This window comes from Entelurus aequoreus, linkage group LG08, assembly GCF_033978785.1.
Source record: "Entelurus aequoreus isolate RoL-2023_Sb linkage group LG08, RoL_Eaeq_v1.1, whole genome shotgun sequence".
Classification (NCBI taxonomy): domain Eukaryota; kingdom Metazoa; phylum Chordata; class Actinopteri; order Syngnathiformes; family Syngnathidae; genus Entelurus; species Entelurus aequoreus.
In genome coordinates this window covers 33,870,475-33,892,356 of record NC_084738.1, presented here as the reverse complement: position 1 = coordinate 33,892,356, position 21,882 = coordinate 33,870,475, and the positions used below count along the sequence as shown (strand labels likewise).

General features: G+C 39.4%; 1 protein-coding gene across 3 annotated transcripts in view; it reads right to left on the bottom strand.

Moving 5' to 3' along the window:
* Positions 1 to 21,882, bottom strand: part of wu:fj29h11 (uncharacterized) — a 111,764-nt gene that overhangs the window by 6,628 nt on the left and 83,254 nt on the right. For all 3 annotated transcript variants that reach the window (XM_062056330.1, XM_062056328.1, XM_062056329.1), the window contains 13 exons: positions 18,736 to 18,917; positions 17,664 to 17,923; positions 14,756 to 14,993; positions 14,501 to 14,678; positions 12,514 to 12,640; positions 12,344 to 12,430; positions 11,776 to 11,961; positions 10,034 to 10,311; positions 9,804 to 9,952; positions 8,103 to 8,187; positions 6,202 to 6,316; positions 2,502 to 2,633; positions 2,164 to 2,415 (listed from right to left, as the gene is read on the bottom strand). In XM_062056330.1, coding sequence (XP_061912314.1) covers positions 2,164 to 2,415; positions 2,502 to 2,633; positions 6,202 to 6,316; positions 8,103 to 8,187; positions 9,804 to 9,952; positions 10,034 to 10,311; positions 11,776 to 11,961; positions 12,344 to 12,430; positions 12,514 to 12,640; positions 14,501 to 14,678; positions 14,756 to 14,993; positions 17,664 to 17,923; positions 18,736 to 18,917 — 2,269 coding nt within the window. The remainder of the gene's footprint in view (positions 1 to 2,163; positions 2,416 to 2,501; positions 2,634 to 6,201; positions 6,317 to 8,102; positions 8,188 to 9,803; positions 9,953 to 10,033; positions 10,312 to 11,775; positions 11,962 to 12,343; positions 12,431 to 12,513; positions 12,641 to 14,500; positions 14,679 to 14,755; positions 14,994 to 17,663; positions 17,924 to 18,735; positions 18,918 to 21,882) is intronic.

Below are 21,882 nucleotides of genomic sequence, written 5' to 3'. Positions count from 1 at the left end.
ATTTCAGTAGGCCTTTAAGTCCTTCAGATTGGCTGACTAAAGTCGACATAAGCGGTTGCCAACATAAGTGGGAATAGCCATCGCCTGCACATTTACTCAAGACTTTCACACAAAATAAAAATAAAGGACTTTTGAAACTACGGCAGTTTGTCGTCATCGTTTCCCTGCATTTTTGCAAATGGGTAGACTTTGTTTGCTTTGGAAAGGGAGGTGAAAGAACGTCTACGGCAAAATAAGAAATCATTTTTGTTTCGATTCTTAAGTGCTGTTCCATTTTGACATAACCACAAATCTGCTTTTGCAAAAACACACGAGCCATACTGAGGAACTTGGAAGTTAATACTACAAACTGGGGATGACCCGATCAACATTTTAAGCCTCAGATCCGGTCCCGACTTCGAGTCCCGAGCCGATACTTGTTTTGTAAATATTTATGTTAAAAAAAATAAAAAATAAAAAAACAAAGCAAAAAAACAACTAACAATGGTAAATAAAAGAAAATAACAATACAGTACACAACATTGTGATTTTTTGGAACATGTTAACAGTTACAACTTTACAGTCTAACATGTCCAAAGGAGTAGGAAGAAGCAGATTTTATGTAATCCTGCCCCTTTCCTGACAAGAAATTATTTTCTCATACTTTGACAATAGATTATAGATCTGAAAATTATAACAAGTAACTAAAGTGAACACACTAACACATTTTGATCAAGCTTATCTTATTCAATTTAGAATTTGCTAGTAGTGTTATTTAGAGGATGTATTCAATTTGAGATATTGATTGTTACACACAATTTTTTTGAACAAAGTAAAGTGGCTAGTGCGTAGGGTTGCCAACTCCCTGAAAAAATAAATAAGGGACACTTTGCAGGGCTGGTCTACTTTTTTTTTTATATGATATCCATAAAGGTTGAATGGAGGTAACTGAACTCTTCTTGTTTAAAATGTTTCAGAGTTGTCTCCATTCAACCTTTGTGGATTATATGACCTGATGACTGACAATTTACATATATATTTTTATATTTCTTAACTCCAAGCAGAATTTAATTAGATGCACAGAATTTAGGATTAATACAAATACACAGGGAACAAATTGTTCAATATTATTTTTTTGTGCAAAATACCTAAAGGCGCGTTTGTTGCAACTTGCCATGTTCTGGCAAGACACGCACCTTTCTGGAATTCATGCAACTCCTGCATGTAGAACAAGGAGTATGCAAATGGTAATTGTGTCTCCCTGAGCGGGCATCGCTTTTGAAGGAAATTTTTATATGAGTACAATCTTTCGCCATGTAAACACTGAGACACCACTGCGGTTAAGATCCGCTGGGCTCGGCTGCTCATTGGCCGATCAGTTAAAAAAGGCAATTATCGATCCTCTCTACCACATACACCACTTTTCAGAAAAAATACCTGTTTAGGTCTCAAACTTATATCGACACAAGCGTTTCACCATGAATGTCGTTGTCGACTTCAGTGGGCACTTTTTAGTAAGAAGAACAGCGACATGTTCCTCACATAATTGAATCTGTGTGGGGAATGTTTAGAAAGAAACTAACAAAATATATATATTGTAATGTAATATATAATAGGAATAAGGGTTGTGAATCTTTGGGCACAACATGATATATTTTGAATCGATTCTTGATTCAAAATATATACTTTTTTAATAACATTGAATGCCAGTTCTATGATCAACTACATTCCTCCATAAAATACACAAGCAGCTCTTATCAATTGTATATTACTTAAAAAGAAAACTGGTTAATAAAATGCATGCCAAACATTTAATGAAGTCAAATAGAAATAAGGCAACAAGAGAAGTATCCAACATTTCTCTTTTCTCAAGTAAATCTGTACAGCAGATATGAGCATCTACATCAACAATATGATTTGCCTAAGTGGCTAGATAGGACAGATTTAAAACAAAAAAATTACAAATCGATTTTAGAATTGATTAAGAATCGTTACAAATAAGAATCACAATTAATCTGTTAATGGATTTGTTTGACACCCCTAATAAGAACACAACATTTTTCAAATGTATTATTCCTAACCATGTCCTGAAAATACCTGTTCTAAATTGGCATCTCAATTATTGGTTATAAAGAATCTTTGAAGTGCAAATCTTGAGGACCGAGCAGCAGACAAGAATATTACCTGGCGGTTGTGTTGTGTTGGATGCAGGATTAGGCTGACTGCTGGCTCTCTGAAGTCCCTTTTGGTCGGCAGGTCTGCTACTGCTGTTATTAAATAGTTTTTCCTTCTCAGTGTTACTATTGTCGGGAGTCTGCGGAACTACACGGACACTTCCTTTGGCTGAGACGTCTCTCTCAGGGTCTCTGTCTTTTGGTGCGGCAGGAGGCGGCCACATCTTCATGACAGTTTCTATCGCAGCTTCATCCGTATGGACTGTGGCAAAAACAAAAACAAGAGCAGGAAATATGTGGATTGTGTTGATGAAAACCGCCATGAAAGAGTCGTTCTCAGGCATTCACCTGAGCGAGAGCTTCCTGTATTGGCAACAGATGCTCGTGGAGGCCAGGAAACTAGTGTCGTCTCGCCGTCTTGTTGTTCAGGCTGAGATGACTCTCTTGGGTAGCTGGTGAGAGTAGGCCCCCTTGATGCTACTGAAAAATAGAATTTACATCCAAATAAAGATATAATATGATCATAATTGTACAGTGTGTTTCTGTGTCGGCGCTACTTATTTTTGACATGTATTTCTATGCAAAGTAATTCAATGTGTAATTGTTCACACATAGAACCCGGTTGTGTAATACACATGGGCCTGAGTCACTAAGATCTAAACACCTCGCGGTAAACAGCGTAAGCAATCTATAAAATTGCGTGTACTATTAGTGGGCGAGTTGCATGCGATTTACTAAGACTGGGTGTGCAATTGTAAAGTGGTGCAGTAGCTAGTAGCTAGTGTTGATGTTACTTGGGAACACTGACGAAGTCAGCAATTAAATAACGGACAAGTGACCATGCCAGAATTAAGATGACTTAACTCACAAGACATGATTTCCAAATATGAATATAAATGTGGTCAGAGTGGTTAAATTCAATACTTCAATTTTAAGCATTAAATGAAGCGAAAGCTGCTAACTCTACTGGGGATATAATACCCCACAGAAACAGTACACATTTCGTGTTTAGGCCACATTTATATAGCCCTACATCACAAGTGTCTCAAAGGGCTGCACAAGCCACAACGACATACTCGGCTCAGATCCCACATCAGGGCAAGAAAGAAACTCAACACAATGGGATACAATGAGAAACCTTGGAGGGGACCGCAGATGTGGGGACCGCAGATGTGGGGACTGCATATTGAATATGGGATGTAATGCTATCAAAATCTCATGGTACAATATCATCACGGTATTAAGGTCCCGGTACAATATTGTTGTGGTATATGTCCCCAAAACAACAAGAACAGAAAAACAACAACCTTGAAAATGCCCTAGTGTTTAAAATTAAGTAGCAGGAATCTTGAGAATAAACACACTTACTGCAATTGGACGCAAACATAATGCTAAAATGTTCTAAACATATTTATTGCTACGAACATTCATTTTGAATTGCAAATAATTGTGCAGGAACATCCACTGTTTCAAGTTAATATTAAAAAAAAAAAACAGTCGAGTGTCTTTAAAGTGACAAAGAAAACATCCAGTGTAAAAATAATGGTGAGTTTAGGGTCTTTCAACTTTTACTTTAGCTGCATTGCTCGCCACCAATAACAAGCCGCTTTTTACATGCTAAACTGCAAAAAAAAATAAAAAAACTTTTGTCTTCTTGTCTCTCATAAGGATTGTGAACGATAGGCAAAATTCCCCAACAATTGCAGTTCCCCGTTAACAGACACAATCCACTTTGCACACGTTCGTCGATCAGCTGTGCGTCAGGTTTACACGCGTTTTAGTACACGCAGACCTTTAGTATTATACTTTGGTACCTCGGTTTTCGTTGTTAATGCATTCCAAAGGGACAATTGAATTGTACAAAAACTAACATTTTCCACATAAGAAAGAATGTAAATCCAATTAATCAATTCCAGGCCCATAAAAATGTTAACACAAAACACTTTGTTAGACAATTACACACTTACATGCAGAAAACAAGGCATATAAATGATGAATGAACTGGATGAATTCATGAATTTAAAAATCACCATTACTTTTATAAAGAGTCATGCTGGCAAAGACGACAAAAGAGGAGCGCAGGGAAGAGCCAAGTAGACGCCACTGTTATACATTACACAATTATTTATTTTTTAGAACTTAGTATCTTTCACCTTCTTTATCAAAGTGCTGGCAGTGGCACTGGTGATGGACGCGGGGACAATAACTGTGTGCACATACAATTTTGTTTACATCACACGCAAGTCTACACAGCGCTTAGCTGCACAACATGTCACACTGTCGTCACTCCGCAAATCCACAGCGTTATGCTACTATTAGCAACATTATTTGGCCCCATGGGGGTTATTTTGCAGCAGAACGCAAAAAAAAAAATCACAGAACGTATTTGCCTAACTCTCAGAGTTATGCAGTGCACTTGGGACGCCTCATCATGTCAACTGCGAATGGACGGCAAGGGAGTGCACAGTGTTTGATAGGAGGAAGAAAGAAGACACACATAGTTGTTCAATTTTCTGTGTGTGTTCTCTGAACAAAAAAAACACACACACTGTCCCAACTCTAGAAGAACCACTATCCAAACTGAGTCACCAACACATGCGATTCTTTGTTCAGGTAGTGGTCTGGCGGAATGATGCGCTGGCAAACAGACTTTAATCTAGACTTATTTTTGCCAATAAATGTTAAGTAAAACAAAATCATGCAAAAAAAAGGATGCACAAAATCAGATGTATCACAGTTTTTTATATTAAACACGCCACTTCAATGTGCAGTAAGGTAAAGTAAGATTAGCCTAAAAAACCCATTGGTGGGTGACAATTGCAATTGCGCACTGTTTAAGCGTCCTCTGCGCACGGCAAATCTATGCCACGCACAAAATCAAATAAAAAATAAGCGCATAACAATTTTCGACACACGGACACGACAGAGAAAACAGTTTTCGTCATCATTGTTCAAATATTGTAACGTCTGTCGAGACGCTTTGAGGACATGAATTCCATCGATCACTTTACTGAGCAAAACTTTTTATTGTCGGCCATAAATACATCACCAAAACATTAGTAAAAAAAATTATATCTAGCAAAACCAGTCATTTTCTGCAGTACAAACCAGACCAAAAGACTTTGTTATATTAACAGCAGCCGCTCGCTTTTTCTCACTTGCGCCAACACATGCACATATGGCACTTAGCCAGTGATGCGTTTACAGCCACACAAAAAGTCGGACAACTCCAACACCACACATAAAGTGTAATTCCAGGTCGTTACACTATGATTTACCAATCAAATATGTACTTATTCTAGTGTAATTTATTAGGAATTTTAATTTATAAATATTAATCATGAAATGCTGTTAGTATATTAAATAAATACTAATAAAAATATATTTTTTACAAACAGGAAGTTGCAGGAATGTACACATGATCCCCTGCTTACATCTCATTGTGCAACATGTGAATGTTTTAATGGGAACTAAATGCAATGTCTGAAAGGGGTACAAACTATTTCCAAAGCAGAACCTCCACCCAGACAAACAATACAAGTACACAGTTCATGAAAAACAATATTTTTTGTTATTGTCATTTAAGTGGGCCTAAACACTTATATTAGAAAATAACCTCATGGAAATGACTGCTGTCATTTGATTATAATAATAAGAGAATGTTGTCTGTCTATCTGTGTTGGCCCTGCGATGAGGTGGTGACTTGTCCAGGGTGTAGCCCGCCTTCTGCCCGAATGCAGCTGAGATAGGCTCCAGTACCCCCCGCGACCCCGAAAGGGACAAGCGGTAGAAAATGGATGGATGGATGAAGATTGAAGTTGTTATTTAGTCAGGTTTGGGACAGGTGTGCTGCTGGTGTAGCCACAGTGTGCACGTCTGATGTTGCTCACATGGGCTCCACTGAATGCTCAGGGAGTTTTTGCGTTTGCTCACACACATGAAAAATTAGAGGGAACATTGGGTGGGTCTGAGCTGGTCTACTATAGTACACTGACTGCTTCTTCTGTAGCGTTTAAGGGCCATGTGGTTTGTTTCAAGGTTACCTTACCTCTTTCCAGGGTCACCTCTGGCCTAGGAGGCTCTGGAACTTCCCACTGTTCATGCCCGCTGGGTAGCTCTCTGATGTCTTCCTTCAGTAAGAACCTCGCCAGGGATCCTGGGTCCTACAGAATGTGAGATAGAACTCGTTGTCAGGACATAGTAGATTTGACTACCTACTTACCTACGTGCTTACAGTATGGTGCATCCACTAAAAAAGTACATTGCTACACCTTTTCAACATTTTCTTATGCGACAACCTTATTCCAAAATTGTATACATTTTGTTGCTCCCAAATTCTACACAAAACACGCTGACAATGTGGAAACATTTGTTTTAAATGTTTGTAAATGTGTAAAAAAAACTTTTCAAAATCAAAGACGTGATCACAAGTACATACAAGTATTCACACCCTTTTCCATGCAGTGCACCCTGTTTCCACTGATCATCCTTCAATGTATCTACAGCTTAACTGACCTATTGAAAACCTTACCTTACCAACCTTACAACCAATAAACCGATTTACCCACTATGCCTACCAATTTGTAGCAACCTTTATTTAATGCTTGTTTGTCTTGCTGTCTTCAGTAAAAGTATGCTCTACTCAGGTTGTCAAACTCATTTTCATTGAGGGCCACATTGTTCATATGTCTGTCTTCACAGGGCCGCTTGTAATAGTGAATGTATATTATAATGAATGTATAATCACCTAATATTATTATTACGCAATTTGCCTATGCATTTGATCAATAATTATTTTTTTATACAAATTGATGAATAACTTGCTATGAAATCATAAGTCAAGGTGACAAAAATATATTTTAAGTTATTTTTCTACCCAAAATTGTAATACGGAATATAATATTTGTTGCATGATCAAAAATATTAAAGTTCAAATGATATGCAATTGTATGCATTACATATTTTCTTCTGTCAAAATGGTTGATTTTATAGACGCACATTTTTTTCCAAGCTTTCAAATGCTTTTTAAAGGCAAACAAATGTAGTATTCATCAAAGACAGTGGCCTGATCTTCACCCAAGAGCGCATTGGTTTTCAAATTAGGATACTACTCTATCTACTGGAATACTTTACCACACTCCAGTGGGTACTTGATTTCTTTGTAATATTTGCAAATGAATTATTAGTAAAAACAATCAAAAAAATGTACGTGTACGTAAATATAATGCACCTTTGGCAAAAAACACAGCCTCAAGTATTTTTTTGAATATGATGTCCTACGTTTAGCACACCTATCATCATCAGGTTGCACAGCAGTTCAGTCAGATTAAATTTGTCATTTTGTCATTGCGGGGGATTGTGTGTAAAATTTTGTGGCAAAAAATAAAATTCCTCCCACTTTCCACAAAAAAAAGCAAAGCGATGTGAATACATTCCAAATGTACTGTATGTCAAAGATAAGTATAACCTAAACATCCCATTATGTGGACCTTTGATCTGAGTGTAAAAAACAAAGTTTCTTATGCTGGCACATCTAGAAAGAAAGCTTAATTATTTCAACCAAATATCCAATTGGATCTAAGCCACAATGCATTCTTATTGATTATAAAGTGACCCAATTGTTCCACACATGCCTGCAGATTCTCCACAAATTAACTACACAAGGTTATTTAAGGATATTCAATGAAAGACCATTGATCAATGCTCAGGATTAATTTTGGAAGTGTTCACACTACGCCTGCTGCATTGTTCTCGTCAGAACGAGAATTAGTTGTCAAGCAATGTGAACAGCCGTCCCTCCAGGGAAATCTCCCTCAATAGTTAAATTCAGCTGTGTGTGAGTTTGAGGCAACATAGAAATGATAGGCTGAAATAGCATGGATGAGCAAGCAAAAGTGTATTTTCATAGAATATGGATTAGTGATCAATGCATGGTCACACATTGCTTACACTTAGCGAAGTGATCAGGCCGCTCAGGAAATTCCTCAGCTCTTTTCTGTGGCCGATCTCTGTGCAAAACAGTTTAACCAGCTCTCTGAAAAAGACACACACACATGCACACACAGTAAAATACAAAAGCCTTATTTCATCTGTTGCTCTATAATGTTCCGATCAACAAGTGCCAATTGATTGGTGTTCTCAATCGATCATTCTTGAGTTAAAAGTTGTCTATTTTGTGTCCCTAAAGCCTGTTTATTGAATGTGAGAAACATCCATCATCTTCCTCACTTGAGTGTTGCATTTTTGAGAGAATAGGTGCTCAGGACATGATGCCATCTCTAACCCACCACTAAATGGAGGAGCCCACCCAGTGTATAAACCCACCTGTTAACAGCTGTGTAAAAAAGCAGGCTTCACTACACTTTCTAAAATAAAGCCTGGAGCTCTGCCAACTATCGATTAGTCATCTATAGACATGAGAGTTGCACGTTTTATCATTTTGTTTATCATCAGGCTGACCTAGCATGATGTTGCTGTTAAAATGCGGCTGCAATATTAGCACTGTAGCTCAGAGTTATGTGTTTGTTGCTAACGCCTTAATGTTACTTTGTTGTGAAATATTGCATTTTCTACATTTGACAAGTGCAAAATTACAGTGGATGTGCAAAAAGTGGATAAACTGCTAAATAGCGCTTTTTCGAAACACATTGTCAGAGACAAGTGTAGACAATCAACAGCTGATTAGCATTGAAGATGCAGAAATACAAAACCGTAAAGGCTCATTAGGCTACAACCCTAGCATAAGCAATGTCGGCTTGCTCTTCCAACCCTGCGAAACCTCCTGCCGACCTTGACGTGCACCTCCAAACAATTCTAGGCTCGCGTCAGCAGCGACGCAGACTTCATAGCTGTGATTGGTCAACTGACAGCTTTTGCATAACATAGTGCCTGAGCACCGGAGATCCTACATTATGCTGGAACTGCACTAATATTTGAGAAAGCAACAATGATTGAACATTTACATGCTGTTGGCTACAAATATTGTATACTTAATATCTCAGTGCACTCTGAAAACAATTAGTATGTCGTTTGCAGCTTGCAGTGTTGTTTGAAATAAAGCTTGATTTTCTCAAAAAGTTTGGACATCAATCTAACATATTTTTTCACGTTTTTGTTATTTACAATAACATAGCTCTCTAGTCAATGCCGAATGGCCCAATAGCGTTGCAAATTTGCCCGTCTTGTTCAGGGGTAACAGAGCTTCACCTTCACAAATGTTTTCCCTTCTGGTTTTTGTGCAACATGTACATCCAAGGTGAATTGTTGTTTCTGAACAAGTAGTTTCAGCATCAACAACAAACTGGATGTTGCGGCCTTTATTGCTCACTACCACACAAGAAGGGAAGTATCTATTTAATAACTGTGGTTGCATTCTCTGGAAACACATCCCCTTGGAGTTTTGGCAGAGAATTGCAAGTCATGAGCTCAAGAGCACAACTACATCATGACGCCGTCAGAAAGCCATGGTAGTGCGGAGGCTGTAGTATAATAGAACCTTAAGGCCTACTAAAAGCACTTTTATCTGAATTCCAGCATCAACGCTAGATTTTGGCCAATCACAATTGTGCGACTTCTGAGGATTTTGTTAAAAACCGTAAAGAACAGTCTAAGAACTAATCCTCGCCTATTAAATGACCAGTCCACACAAACCTGCAGATGTCCAAATTGGCTGTTAGGTGATCTTTCTGGATGTAGAGCTCTTTTTTATCCTTCAACAGACAGATGACGTCTTCCATCTCCACGAGGGTATCGTCAATGCCATCCACTTTCAGCTCGTAGTGGATGTAGAGTTTACCCACCTGTGAACAAATGACATGAATGGAACCTGTTGTTTATTTAAACCACTTGGAGCATGAGGAGTTTCAAGGATGCTAACTGACTTGTGCAAATTGAAGCCTCTTGATTCTTGCTGCAATGTCGTCCTCGATCAGTTCTGAATAGATTTCGGCCAGCTCCTCATGATAGTAGAGGAATTTTTGAACATGAGGGATCAGTAATCGCACCAAGGCCTGCATGGAATGACAGGGTCTCCAGTGCTCAGTCTGGGTCTCCATCTTGACACATTGAGACAACTGACGGATATTGCAGATCTTCATGAATGTCAATCTATCTGTCTCACTGAAAGTGGGAATGGCTGGTTCTCCCGACGCTGTCCTCCCTGACGGCCAGAAAACAAAGTTCAACATTTCCCACGATGTGTGTTTATTTTGTATTGAACTGCATGCAATCTACGACAGACAATTGTTGATACCAAAAATTGCGATAAAATTTGAGTTTGTCACGATAAAATTGCGCACAGAAGTAAAAAGTTGAGAGAAATTTAAATTTGTTAATGAATAAGTAATATGCACAAATATACAGAACAAAAAGACAGAAAAGTATCTTACCAACATAGCACACAAAAATGTGCAACATTTGTTTTATTCAACCACAACAAACTACACCCCTACCCCTGTAAGAAAATGACTGAAAAGCGATTTTAGACTAAACAATAGTACAATACACTCGAGGGACATTACAAATTACACTTTCTATACCAAGGGACGGCGTGGCGAAGTTGGTAGAGTGGCTGTGCCAGCAATCGGAGTGTTGCTGGTTACTGGGGTTCAATTCCCACCTTCTACCTTCCTAGTCACGTCCGTTGTGTCCTTGGGCAAGACACTTCACCCTTTGCCTCTGATGGCTGCTGGTTAGCGCCTTGCATGGCAGCTCCCGCCATCAGTGTGTGAATGTGTGTGTGAATGGGTAAATGTGGAAATACTGTCAAAGCGCTTTGAGTACCTTGAAGGTAGAAAAGCGCTATACAAGTATAACCCATTTATCATTTATAATTGTACACTGACTACTGTAAAGTGTGTTGATGCTTCATTTCGAGTTGTCTCCCTTAAAAAGGTGTACTATAATACAAGTGGTTGAGAGGTATACTTAAGTTTGAGAAATACCATGTCTGCAGATAAGTCTATTAAGGCTATTTTCAATATATTCTTTATTCATAAATTGTATCATCTCTTAACCAAACGGTAAATACAGTGTATTCCATATGCTGGCAACAATTTACAAATGAGTGTATAGTTTGGAAAACAAACACCACCAAAGGCTCCGTTATTGTTCGTCCTGTCATTTACATGTTGCAGATATTCTCTGTGTACTTTATGTTTTGCGGTTAAAAAGTGCTTGTCTATCGTAAACGTTTGTTGAGTTTATTCCCGCTTTCCTTGAGAACATTGGTTAACCGTTCTAAGGGGTTGATCGTTGTTAAAAAATGGTTGAGAAATTATTGTCACAAGTCGACATCTCGCTCAGTAGAAACAATAAAGTGGGGATGACGTTGGGCAATGCAGGTAACTGATTCAGACAGTTGACGTGCCCTGATTAGAGACAAATTTGATCAAATTGACAATAACAACTATTGGCCAAAATCGGTTAAATTTGTGTTCAATGTCGCAATTGCTACATAGCCAAATTTAATTTAGATTTAATAAAAACATTTAAAAAAATCCTTGAGTGTTCATAGAAGATAGTTCATAGGGACAACTCCGAAGTAGCACAACCCTGTGCAGGGATGATATAGACATTCCCTTAATTATTACAGACCAAAGACCGATCACATCTCGCAGCGTACCAGAGTGGCCTGTATTTTTCCTTGGTGCAGTCTTCTTCTCTGCAGGTGGCAGGTTGAGAAGGCAGACTTCCTTGCGAGGTTTAAAGATTTTCTCCAGCTCTTTACTGTCAGCTATCATGGGTTTACGTGCCAGACTCACCCAGCTGTTATCCTTGGTAGGGAAGACCCTTTTGTCACACACCATACCTGAATAACATAATAGAACAGTCACATTGAATGTCATAAGCTTAAATGTGTTTCTGCCCACTTTTAGACATAGTTCCTTAACCTAGTCGAAAATTTGTCAAGAGGTAATCAATTGATATTGAAATAATTAGCATTAGTAGTTCTTATGCTGAACTGGTGCTTCAGACAACATATCTGCATTGACCTTAAGATCGTATTTTAGTTGTGCAGTCTAGTTTATGGACAATCTTAAAATGCTATTTGGTCTGCAGTCTAAAGATCTTATATGGTGATAATAAACTAGGCATTAAACCAAAGGAATCATGTCTAACATTGGAATAACCAATCCCATTGTTTTTGTTTACCTTCTGTGCAATAAATAACAGTACAACTCTTAACCTACCTTTTAAGGTGGAGCAGTAATTTTCATCAAGTTTGGAATGAGGCATGTCATCGTGTTCACCAGACACTTGAACTTTACACTTGTCAGCTGTCAGACATGCAGAACAATAAATATTAAAATATCACATTATCGTGTTGAAGATGTGAACTTATAGACAAATGCAGTCGTACCGAGTGTGGCGTAGAGCACGGACACATCCTGTAGCACTGCAGCAGTTGGGATGGGAGACGACGAAGAGATGACTTCCAAAAGACCAACGTATTGCTTTATATTGGGGCTGGCATCCACGTTCAGCAGCTGCATATTATTAACAATAACATTAACCTGATGCCACAGATTAAATTATATAATGATGATATAATACAATATAATTATGAGACACTTAAAATGGGTTATATTAAGATTTTTTACTACATTGAAAACACCTCTTTGTAGTCTACATAACATGCAATGGTGGTACTTTGGTCGACATTTTGCATAGATTTTGTTTGACAGACCATCTTCAAGCTGCTTTCTGACTGTCTCTTCAGAATGCGCATGTTTTGTGGGCGGTCTTAAAATACGTGCCAAAGCCCTGATCCAGGCCAGGCCTCCTCCAACTGCGCCTCCACCCCCCGTCAGCCATGTTGTAGTTTTTAGTGTTTCCATATTGAATCTACTGACAGATTTATGTTAGAACTATACGCTACTTTATTAGAAAAGGCAACAGATGAGGATTTTAGCATACATTTGCATGTACGAGTCAGTCTGCCCCACAAATAGAGAATCATCAGAAACTTATTGACTACAACTTTGGAATACAACTGGATAAAATTGGTGAACTTGCCAAGTATGGAGATACCCACTGATGAAACAAAGGCAAAATACGTCACTATCAACTCAAATTCAAAACTTTCTAGTGGTTTGAGCAAGTTTGGAAGAAGGCAATATTGTATAAGTATTGCCTTGATTTCTAATTTTCGGGACTTATGGGCATTTCAAATACACAAAAACAGGTGCCAACAGGGAAGACAAGTTGGTTTTGCATAATAGGAGCCCTTTAAGCAGACATGTTTCTATGTACAGTATATGCAACCTGAACAGCTGCTTCGGACCCTACCCGGCCACTAGTGCTCTGCCAAACACGGACATTATCAGTTGTTAACAAGCCATGAGCCCCCAAGTCAAATTCTGCTTAGGGTCTCCTATTGTCCAGAACCTCTGCTGCACTTTAGCCTGGTATATGCCTGTCTGTCGAGGCACTGGCGTACACTACGCAGGATTGCCCTTAAAACTATCTTGTACCTTCTAGAAAATTCAACTTCTAACATGACCGTTAAGACCAGGGGTCCCCAAACTTTTTGACTCGGGGGCCGCATTGGGTTAAAAAAATATATACATATATATATATATATATGTGTATATATATATATATATATATATATATACTTATATACATTGTCTTTATAATTCGTTTTGTCATTTAACATCAATCAACATTGATGTTCATCAACATTTAACATTGTCACGTTATCGATGGGATAATTAATTTTTAGACAATATGATTTGCCTGAGCGGCTAGGAGACACTGAGAGTAAAAAGCGGTAGAAAATGGATTAGAAAGGAAAGATAAAATAATAATAATAATAAAAAATAAATAAATAAAATAAAAAATTAAAACACTTTTCTTTTTAACTTGGGACTTCCCGTGGGCCGGATTTTGGATGCTGGGGGGCCGGATCCGGCCCGCGGGCCGTAGTTTGCGGACCCCTGGTTAAGACTGATTGGTTGGCAAAAGTACATGATTTCCTATGTGTATACGACGACTCCTTCAGAGTCACAAATACCTTTGTCTTCAATTTTGGATCAACATTTTAAAAAAAAGCAACATTGATTGGTTCCAATTCCAATAACACTCTACGTCTCTTTATTTGCCATTGTCGCTCGTGACAAAATCACTAATTTGTCAATCTTTAAAAAACACTATCCCTGGCTTTTTGGTGGATAATTTCATGGCACATGCCCAACCCTTACAGAGAAATACGAAAAAAATTGCAATAACGTCAGAAGGAATGGTGTGACGATCACACAGAAGCATAAACCAGACTTAACACGGTTCTGGTTTTAAAAGAAAATATCACTAACAACTAATAAAAGTGCATTATTTCTTATACATACTCTGATGAAGAAGTCCCTCATTCCTTCTAGTTTGCTATAGAATGGAGCCAAGACTCTGGGCTCTTCGATGGGGCAGTCAGGTACAAGCGGTCTGTAACGCTGGAACATATGAGTGGGGTCACTCCAGCACACATCCCTCAGATGGTAGAAGTGACCTAAACACCAGTCATTACTCTGCCTGCAGAAAGCAAATTTTGATTTGTGACAACCATGTCTATTCAAACAATCAATACACAGATTCAGCCGGTGGCATACCTGCTGTACTCCTGTTGTACAAATACAGCTGGATTATGCTGGAAGAGCTCTTTTAGGCTGCTCTGGGGACAGCTCTTATGCAGATAGGTGTAGATGTTGTGGATGTGCTGAACTGTAGTTTTAAAATCTGCCCCCTCTGACACATCATTAGGTAACTCTTGGTTGTCTGCTGCTGGATGGATACACCACTCCTTCAGGTAGTCAATCAGAGCATCCACTGACACATTTTGTCTTACACCTGAAAGAAGCATAAAATAAAATTACTGTCTATTCAACTATTCAATTCAGAAGCTGCACCATTTACAACATCTGATCTAAGTGGTCTATAGATGGCGACACCTTTGGAGGACCTCTAAAAGCTGCGTCAGAAATCTCCCACAACATTTAAAGGACCCCTGTTAATTTCAGGGGCTTTTAAAATGACACAGAATCCCAGTGGGACTATATGAAGTTTATTTTAATAAAATCCATTCATCCATCCATCTTCTTCCGTTTATCCGATGTCGGGTCCCGGGGGGCAGCGGCCTAAGTATAGAAGCCCAGACTTCCCTCTCCCCAGCCACTTTCTCTTGCTCCTCCCGATGATTCCTAGGTGTTCCCAGGCCAGCTGGGAGACACAGTCTCTCCGCTGTCTCTCCGTGGCCTCTTGCCTCTTGTACGGACGTGTCAGGGAGGAATATGACCAAATGCCCAAACCAGTTCATCTGGTTTCCTCCCGAATGACAGCGCTTCTCACCCTATCTCTAAAGGAGAGCCCCGCCACCCAACAGAGCAAACTCATTTCGGCCCCTTGTACCTTGTATCTTGTCCTTTTGGTCACAACCCAAAGCTCATGACCACAGGTGAGGATAGAAACGTAGATTGACCGGCTCAGCCCCTTCTTCACCACGATGGACCGATACAGGGTCTGTACCACTGCAGACGGCGTATCAATCCGCCTGTTGATCTCACAATCCACTCTTCCCTCACTGAGGGGTTTTAACTCCTCCACTTGGGGCAGGTTCTAAACTGGAGATGGCACTCCACCTTTTTTCGGGCGAAAACCACGGTCTCTGACTTGGAAGTGCTAATTTTCATCCCAGTCTCTTCACACTCAGCTGCAAACCGGTCTGGTGAGAGTTGAAGAACCTGGCCAAATGAAGCCAGCAGGACCACATCATCTGAAAAAAGCAGACCTAATACTACAGCCACCAAATCGCCCAGACTGCGCCTAGAAATTCGATCCACAAAATTAATGAACAGAACCAGTGGCAAAGGGCAACCCAAGCAGAGTCCAACCCTCACTGGAAATGGGTCTGACTTACTGCTGGCAATGTGGACTGTGCTCTGACACTGATCATACAGGGAGCGGACCGCCACAATCAGGTGGTCGGATATCCCATTCTCTCTAAGCACTCCGCACAGGACTTCCCGAGGGACACGGTTGAATGCCTTCTTCAAGTCCGCAAAGCATATGTAGGCTGGTTGGGCAAACTCCCATGCACCCTCAAAGACCCTGCTGAGAGTATAGAGTTGGTCCGCAGTTCCACTGCCAGAACAAAAACTACACTGCTCCTCCTTAATCCATGGTTCAACTAACCGGCGTTGCCTCCTCTTCGGTACACCTAAACAGACTCTACTAGGAAGGCTAACCAGTGTAATCCCACGAAAGTTGGAACCCACCCTCCTGTTCCCCTTCTTAAAGAGAGGAGCCACCAACCCGGTTTTCCAATCCAGGGGCACTGCCCCCAATGTCCAAGCAATGCTGCAGAGTCTTGTCAACCAAGACATCCCCACAGCATCCAGAGCCTTAAGGAAGTCTGAGCAGATCGCATCCACCCTCAGGGCCCTGTCACCGAGGAACTTTTTAACTACCTTGACAGGTAGATGAGATTGAGGAGGTCTTTGAAGTATTCTCTCCAAATCCACAACATCCCAAGTCGAGGTCAGCAGCACACCGTCACCGCCATACACAGTGTTGACAGTGCACTGCTTTCCCCTCCTCGAAGCCGCCTCAAAGTCATTCTCCATGGCTGCCCTGAACTCCTCTCATGTCCAAATTTTTGCCTTTGCGAACGCCAAAGCTGCACACCGCTTGGCCTGTCAGAACCTGTCCGCTGCCTCCAGAGTCTCATGAGCCAAATAGACCTGATAAGACTCCTTCAGCTTGACAGCACCCCTCATCACTGGTGTCCACCAGCGGGTTCTGGAATTACAACAAGCACCAACGCCTTGCAGCCACCGCTATGATCGGCAATAGAAGCAAGGAACATGGTCCACTCGGACTCAATGTCTAGCACCTCCCTTGTAACATATTCGAAGTGGAAATTTAAACTCTCTCTGACTAGAAAACTCTGCTAGACGTTCCGGCAAACCCTCAAAATGCGTTTGGGTCTGCCAGGTCATCCTCCCCTATCAATATAACAGAGCCAACTTACCACCAGGTGGGGATCAGTTAAAAGCTCCGCCCCTCTCCTAACCAGAGTGTCCAAAAATGTTAATAAAATACTCCATAAATGTCAAGGTTGTTTTTCAGGGCAAATCTGCATTCTTCTCCTCTTGGCTGACCATGCCTTCTCTGTTGCGACTGTTCAGGCATCAAGTGTCAGCTGCAGGCCCCCACCACCCGCCGCGACTCAGAGCTGTGTAAAAACACGCCCCTTATAAGCAGTTATGTGCTAATGTCAACTAGCTACCGGCAAAAGAAAAACTGGATATTGGATAAATATTGGAGAACCCAGCATCAAAATGTGCTTTGTTAATAAGGATGGACATCAACAACAACAATTACTGATAATGAGGCAAATATGTGTTGCTTAATTGCTAGCTGATATCTTGGTCGGTTTTATTTTTGGGCCTACTAAACTAAAAACAAAAACCCTGAGCCCAACAACTATGTGATGGTGACAGCTCTGCAAAAAACTCTTACCCAGGGCTCTGCTGAACTCGCTTGAATCCATGTCCACGTAATCGACATGTGTCCCCAGCAGGCTAGTGATCTCCTTTGAGTTCAGATAGACTGAGTTTGGACAGAGGTACTTCATCTCTGTAGTTCCTCCTTCCTGTGGCCGATAGGCTGGGATCCATTTAAGACGACACAGGAAATGATAAAAGGAAGACTTGGTTGTTTTGATTGGTCGTCCATCACTGTCGATCACTTGGGCTGTAAGGTACTGAGAGTACCTATGTCTGGAACGATGCGTGACAATAAGTTATAATTTGAAAATGAAATCCAAATATATATAAATGCTAAATAAGAACGTCAGATCAGATTAAAAACTCTGGTTCAGTGGTGTGATGCTACTTTGCAAGGCTCAACAAAGTGGCTGTACTGTGTGACCTACATTTCTTTATTCGGCAGTGAGAGACACTGCATATGCTTTATAATCTGAAAATATGCATTAAGAAACTCCCATTTATGCTTTAAAGAAAACTATCTTGTGTACAAATCAACAGTGCAATGAATGCAAATAATCGTCCATGTGTCCCTGATAGCCTAGTTAGGTCCTCTTGCTTTGGACCTCTTAAACTGCTCCAACATTACTTGCTCACACAATGTAATAAGTCAGAGGCAATCAGGACATACGCTCAGCTGCGAAGTTTTCCAATAACCTGTGACACTTAGCAGAAAGAAGGAGCTTTAACATACACCATCATCATCACTAATTAGACATTAGATAATTGATACTGCAAAAAGATGCATAGTTCTGTAGGTACAAACTGAAAAAATAATACCTCCAATAATTAAGGTAGACAGCTTGTAACTAAAACTTTTTGGTGACTGATTTTATACAAATAACAAAACAAGCCCAACGTTTTTATAATAGCTAATTTTTACACAACCACATTAGAAGGGATTACACTCTGACCATGACAGACATCAGACTCATTATCTGCTTCAGTCTAGACATTATTGTTGTGTGATTACCTCTGCACTTGTTTATCAAATAGAACAATATTCATTTGACAGAACATGACACAGAGGCAGAAATGTGTGTTACCCTGTGTCCCAGTTGGTTGCCAACAGATTTAGCAATGCCCTTCTCTGTTGCAGTAGATGGGGATCAGTTAGCTGCGCTGTGGCCAGGGCATGGAACTCCTCACAAGGGTAGTCATCAAGAACATAGTCCCCCCCAGGAGTTGGTTGCCACATTGCACTTTCTACTGACCAGGGACTGGAGGCCTGGAAGTGCAAAATAGCATTTAAATGTCCTATGAAATTTGTTTCAATCTTACAAAGCATGTATGATAATGTGTTGATAACTTCATCCAATGTATTATCTATGTACTGGATCTAATGGCACAACAAATCCACATCGCATTGTAGTTGTAGCTCAAGCTAAAACAGGCTCCTAGAATTACGACCTGCCGAGCTTCAACTCGTCCCATTTGTCACCTGATTTTTCTTGTCACTCTTTAAACAGCTACAGAGTACTCAACAGTTTCTGTGTGGTCTCACTCAGGCCTTACTTAGATGGGCTAAGTTATCCCACTAAGTCTATTAATGCACGGGGGATCGAGTACAGTTGAGCCCACTTATTTGGACGCCCCTTGGACAGGCAACCTGATGTTGACATAAGCGGTTGACGACATAGCCAAGTCGAAATTGAAAGTAGCTATCACTTGCAGGATTACTTGTGACTTTGGGGGGGGGTGTTGCTCAGATGGTGGAATGGCAGTCCGGAAACTTAGGGGCTCCTGGTGCAAATCTATTTACCGCAGTTATCGACAGCATACTTGCCAACCCTCCCGATTTTCCCGGGAGACTCCCGAAATGCAGTGCCCCTCCCGAAAATCTCCCGGGCCAACCATTTTCCCGAATTTCTCCCGATTTCCACCCGGACAACAATATTGGGGGCATGCCTTAAAGGCACTGCCTTTAGCATTCTCTCTCACCAGAAAAGGAGACTATTATATATGTGTCCGTTATCCATAGGTTTATCTATAACCCATAAAGTAGGCAGGCACGGAGCTATTTCTCAGCGTGTGTTTATTCCAGCCGGCACGTTAATACACTGACACACAACATCCGGATTCCCATCATGCATTGCTTCAAAACTACGGCAAGTAGTAATGTCCAAAAACATAACAGAGACGAAGCAGAAGAACGAAGAAGAGACATGGCGAGGACGAGTAAGAAGAAGTACGCTTGCAAGTTCCAAAATGATTGGAAAAAATTATTTCCGTTCATCCAGGAAAGCTTGAAGGGGAAGGGGTATGCTGCCTGCACATTTTGTAGATCAGACTTTTATGTGTGTGTATATGTGTAAATAAATGAACACTGAAATTCAAATATTTATTTTATATATATATATATATATATATATATATATATATATATATATATATATATATATATATATATATATATATATATATATATATATATATATATATATATATAAAATAAAATAAATATATATATAGCTAGAATTCACTGAAAGTCAAGTATTTATTTTATTTATATATATATATATATATATATATATATATATATATATATATATATATATATATATATATATATATATATATATATATATATATATATATATATATATATATAAGAAATACTTGAATTTCAGTGAATTGTAGCTATAAATATACTCCTCCACCCTTAACCACGCCCCCCCCAACCGCCCCCAATCTCCCCAATTCGGAGGTCTCAAGGTTGGCAAGTATGATCGACAGTGATAACATGTAAAGTGTGAGAACATTTCCTTTTATTCTTGTTAAAAAACATAAATACCTTACTCATTTTGCAAAGCGGACGTTGTTTTTGTGGCTTTACATCTGTGAGGGAGGACGCGGTCTCAGCCTTGGTAAAAGTGTTAGCTTATGCCTTGTTAGCTAGCTAACAAATGTGAGACAAAGTTGTGTGAAAAATAACTTAAAACTATCATTTTAGCCAAAGTCAGCCAGCTAAACTTTGTCTAAATCAATTTGAGTACTTATTAAAGCAGCGTCAATGCTGTAAAAAAGGGCACAATAACAAATGTGAACCGTGCGCGCACACACACTTGCATACAAGCACCAATGCGTAGGTATCACAAGATTAAACGTGCAATTTATTAAATAGCCAAAATTTTAAGAATTAATCAAAGATACAATTCTACACAATGAGTATTAGATTGCTAAAACCGCCAATAGTTAATCAATAGTCAATATACCAGTGTGCAGCTTTATAAATATTATCACAAAATGCTTTTCTTTTAGAGGAAGTTAGATTTTGTATTTGGTTTTCATTGCTGTTATTTTAACTGTTTTTTAAAATACAGAAACAAGGTTAGATGTTTTTTGTTTTTTTTAGCAATTTGCCTTTTTTAAATTTTTAAATAGACAACATTTTACTTGTAATTTTAATTTTTGGAACAGGTGAATGAACAGCACAGTTACAGTATAAATAAATATTTATGAATGAATTAGTTATCTTTGTTTTTAGTAAGCACATGAATAAAATAACTTACGCTGCATTTAAAAGTTGATGGAAAATTAGAGCCATTAAATATGTGAACATTTTATTATCCGACTAAGCGTTGAGATAATCGTTGACTAATAAATTATCAAAATAATCGTTAGTTGCAGCGCTATTGTGTATGGTCCTGAGGAGTAGCGTTTTTCTGTTAGCTAGAGCCAAGACTGACCGAGCTGTGTTTTCCGCATTGAAATGTTGAGTGCATCTTGCTGTAAGGTACAGTGTACAGTGCTGATTTGTGTACATCCTGCATTGTCATCACTTATATTTTTTTCATACTTTTATCTAAGAGACCGAATGCGGCTATTTTGTGGTATGTTTTGAATACAATGACTATAAATCTTTTGTACGTACACAGATATTTTGGTGACTCAATGTCATGCCTTTATTTTAAAGCTTATTTGCACTGAACAGGAAGTCAGTGTGGCTATGTTTTAATGCTATGTAACTAGACAGTGGTTATGTGGTGTCATGCTGCTTGAGAATTATGAGGCAGTAGACAATACTAAAAACATGTTAACATATACCTGTAAAGAACAACTTTTCTTAAAAAGGACTCCTTTTTATTAAAAAACTACTTTGATGATCGGGAGTTGATGAGTTGGCTCACATGGAATTTGCAGTTTGCCAAGGCCCTGCTAAACAACTAATGACACCATAACTCATTACAGTT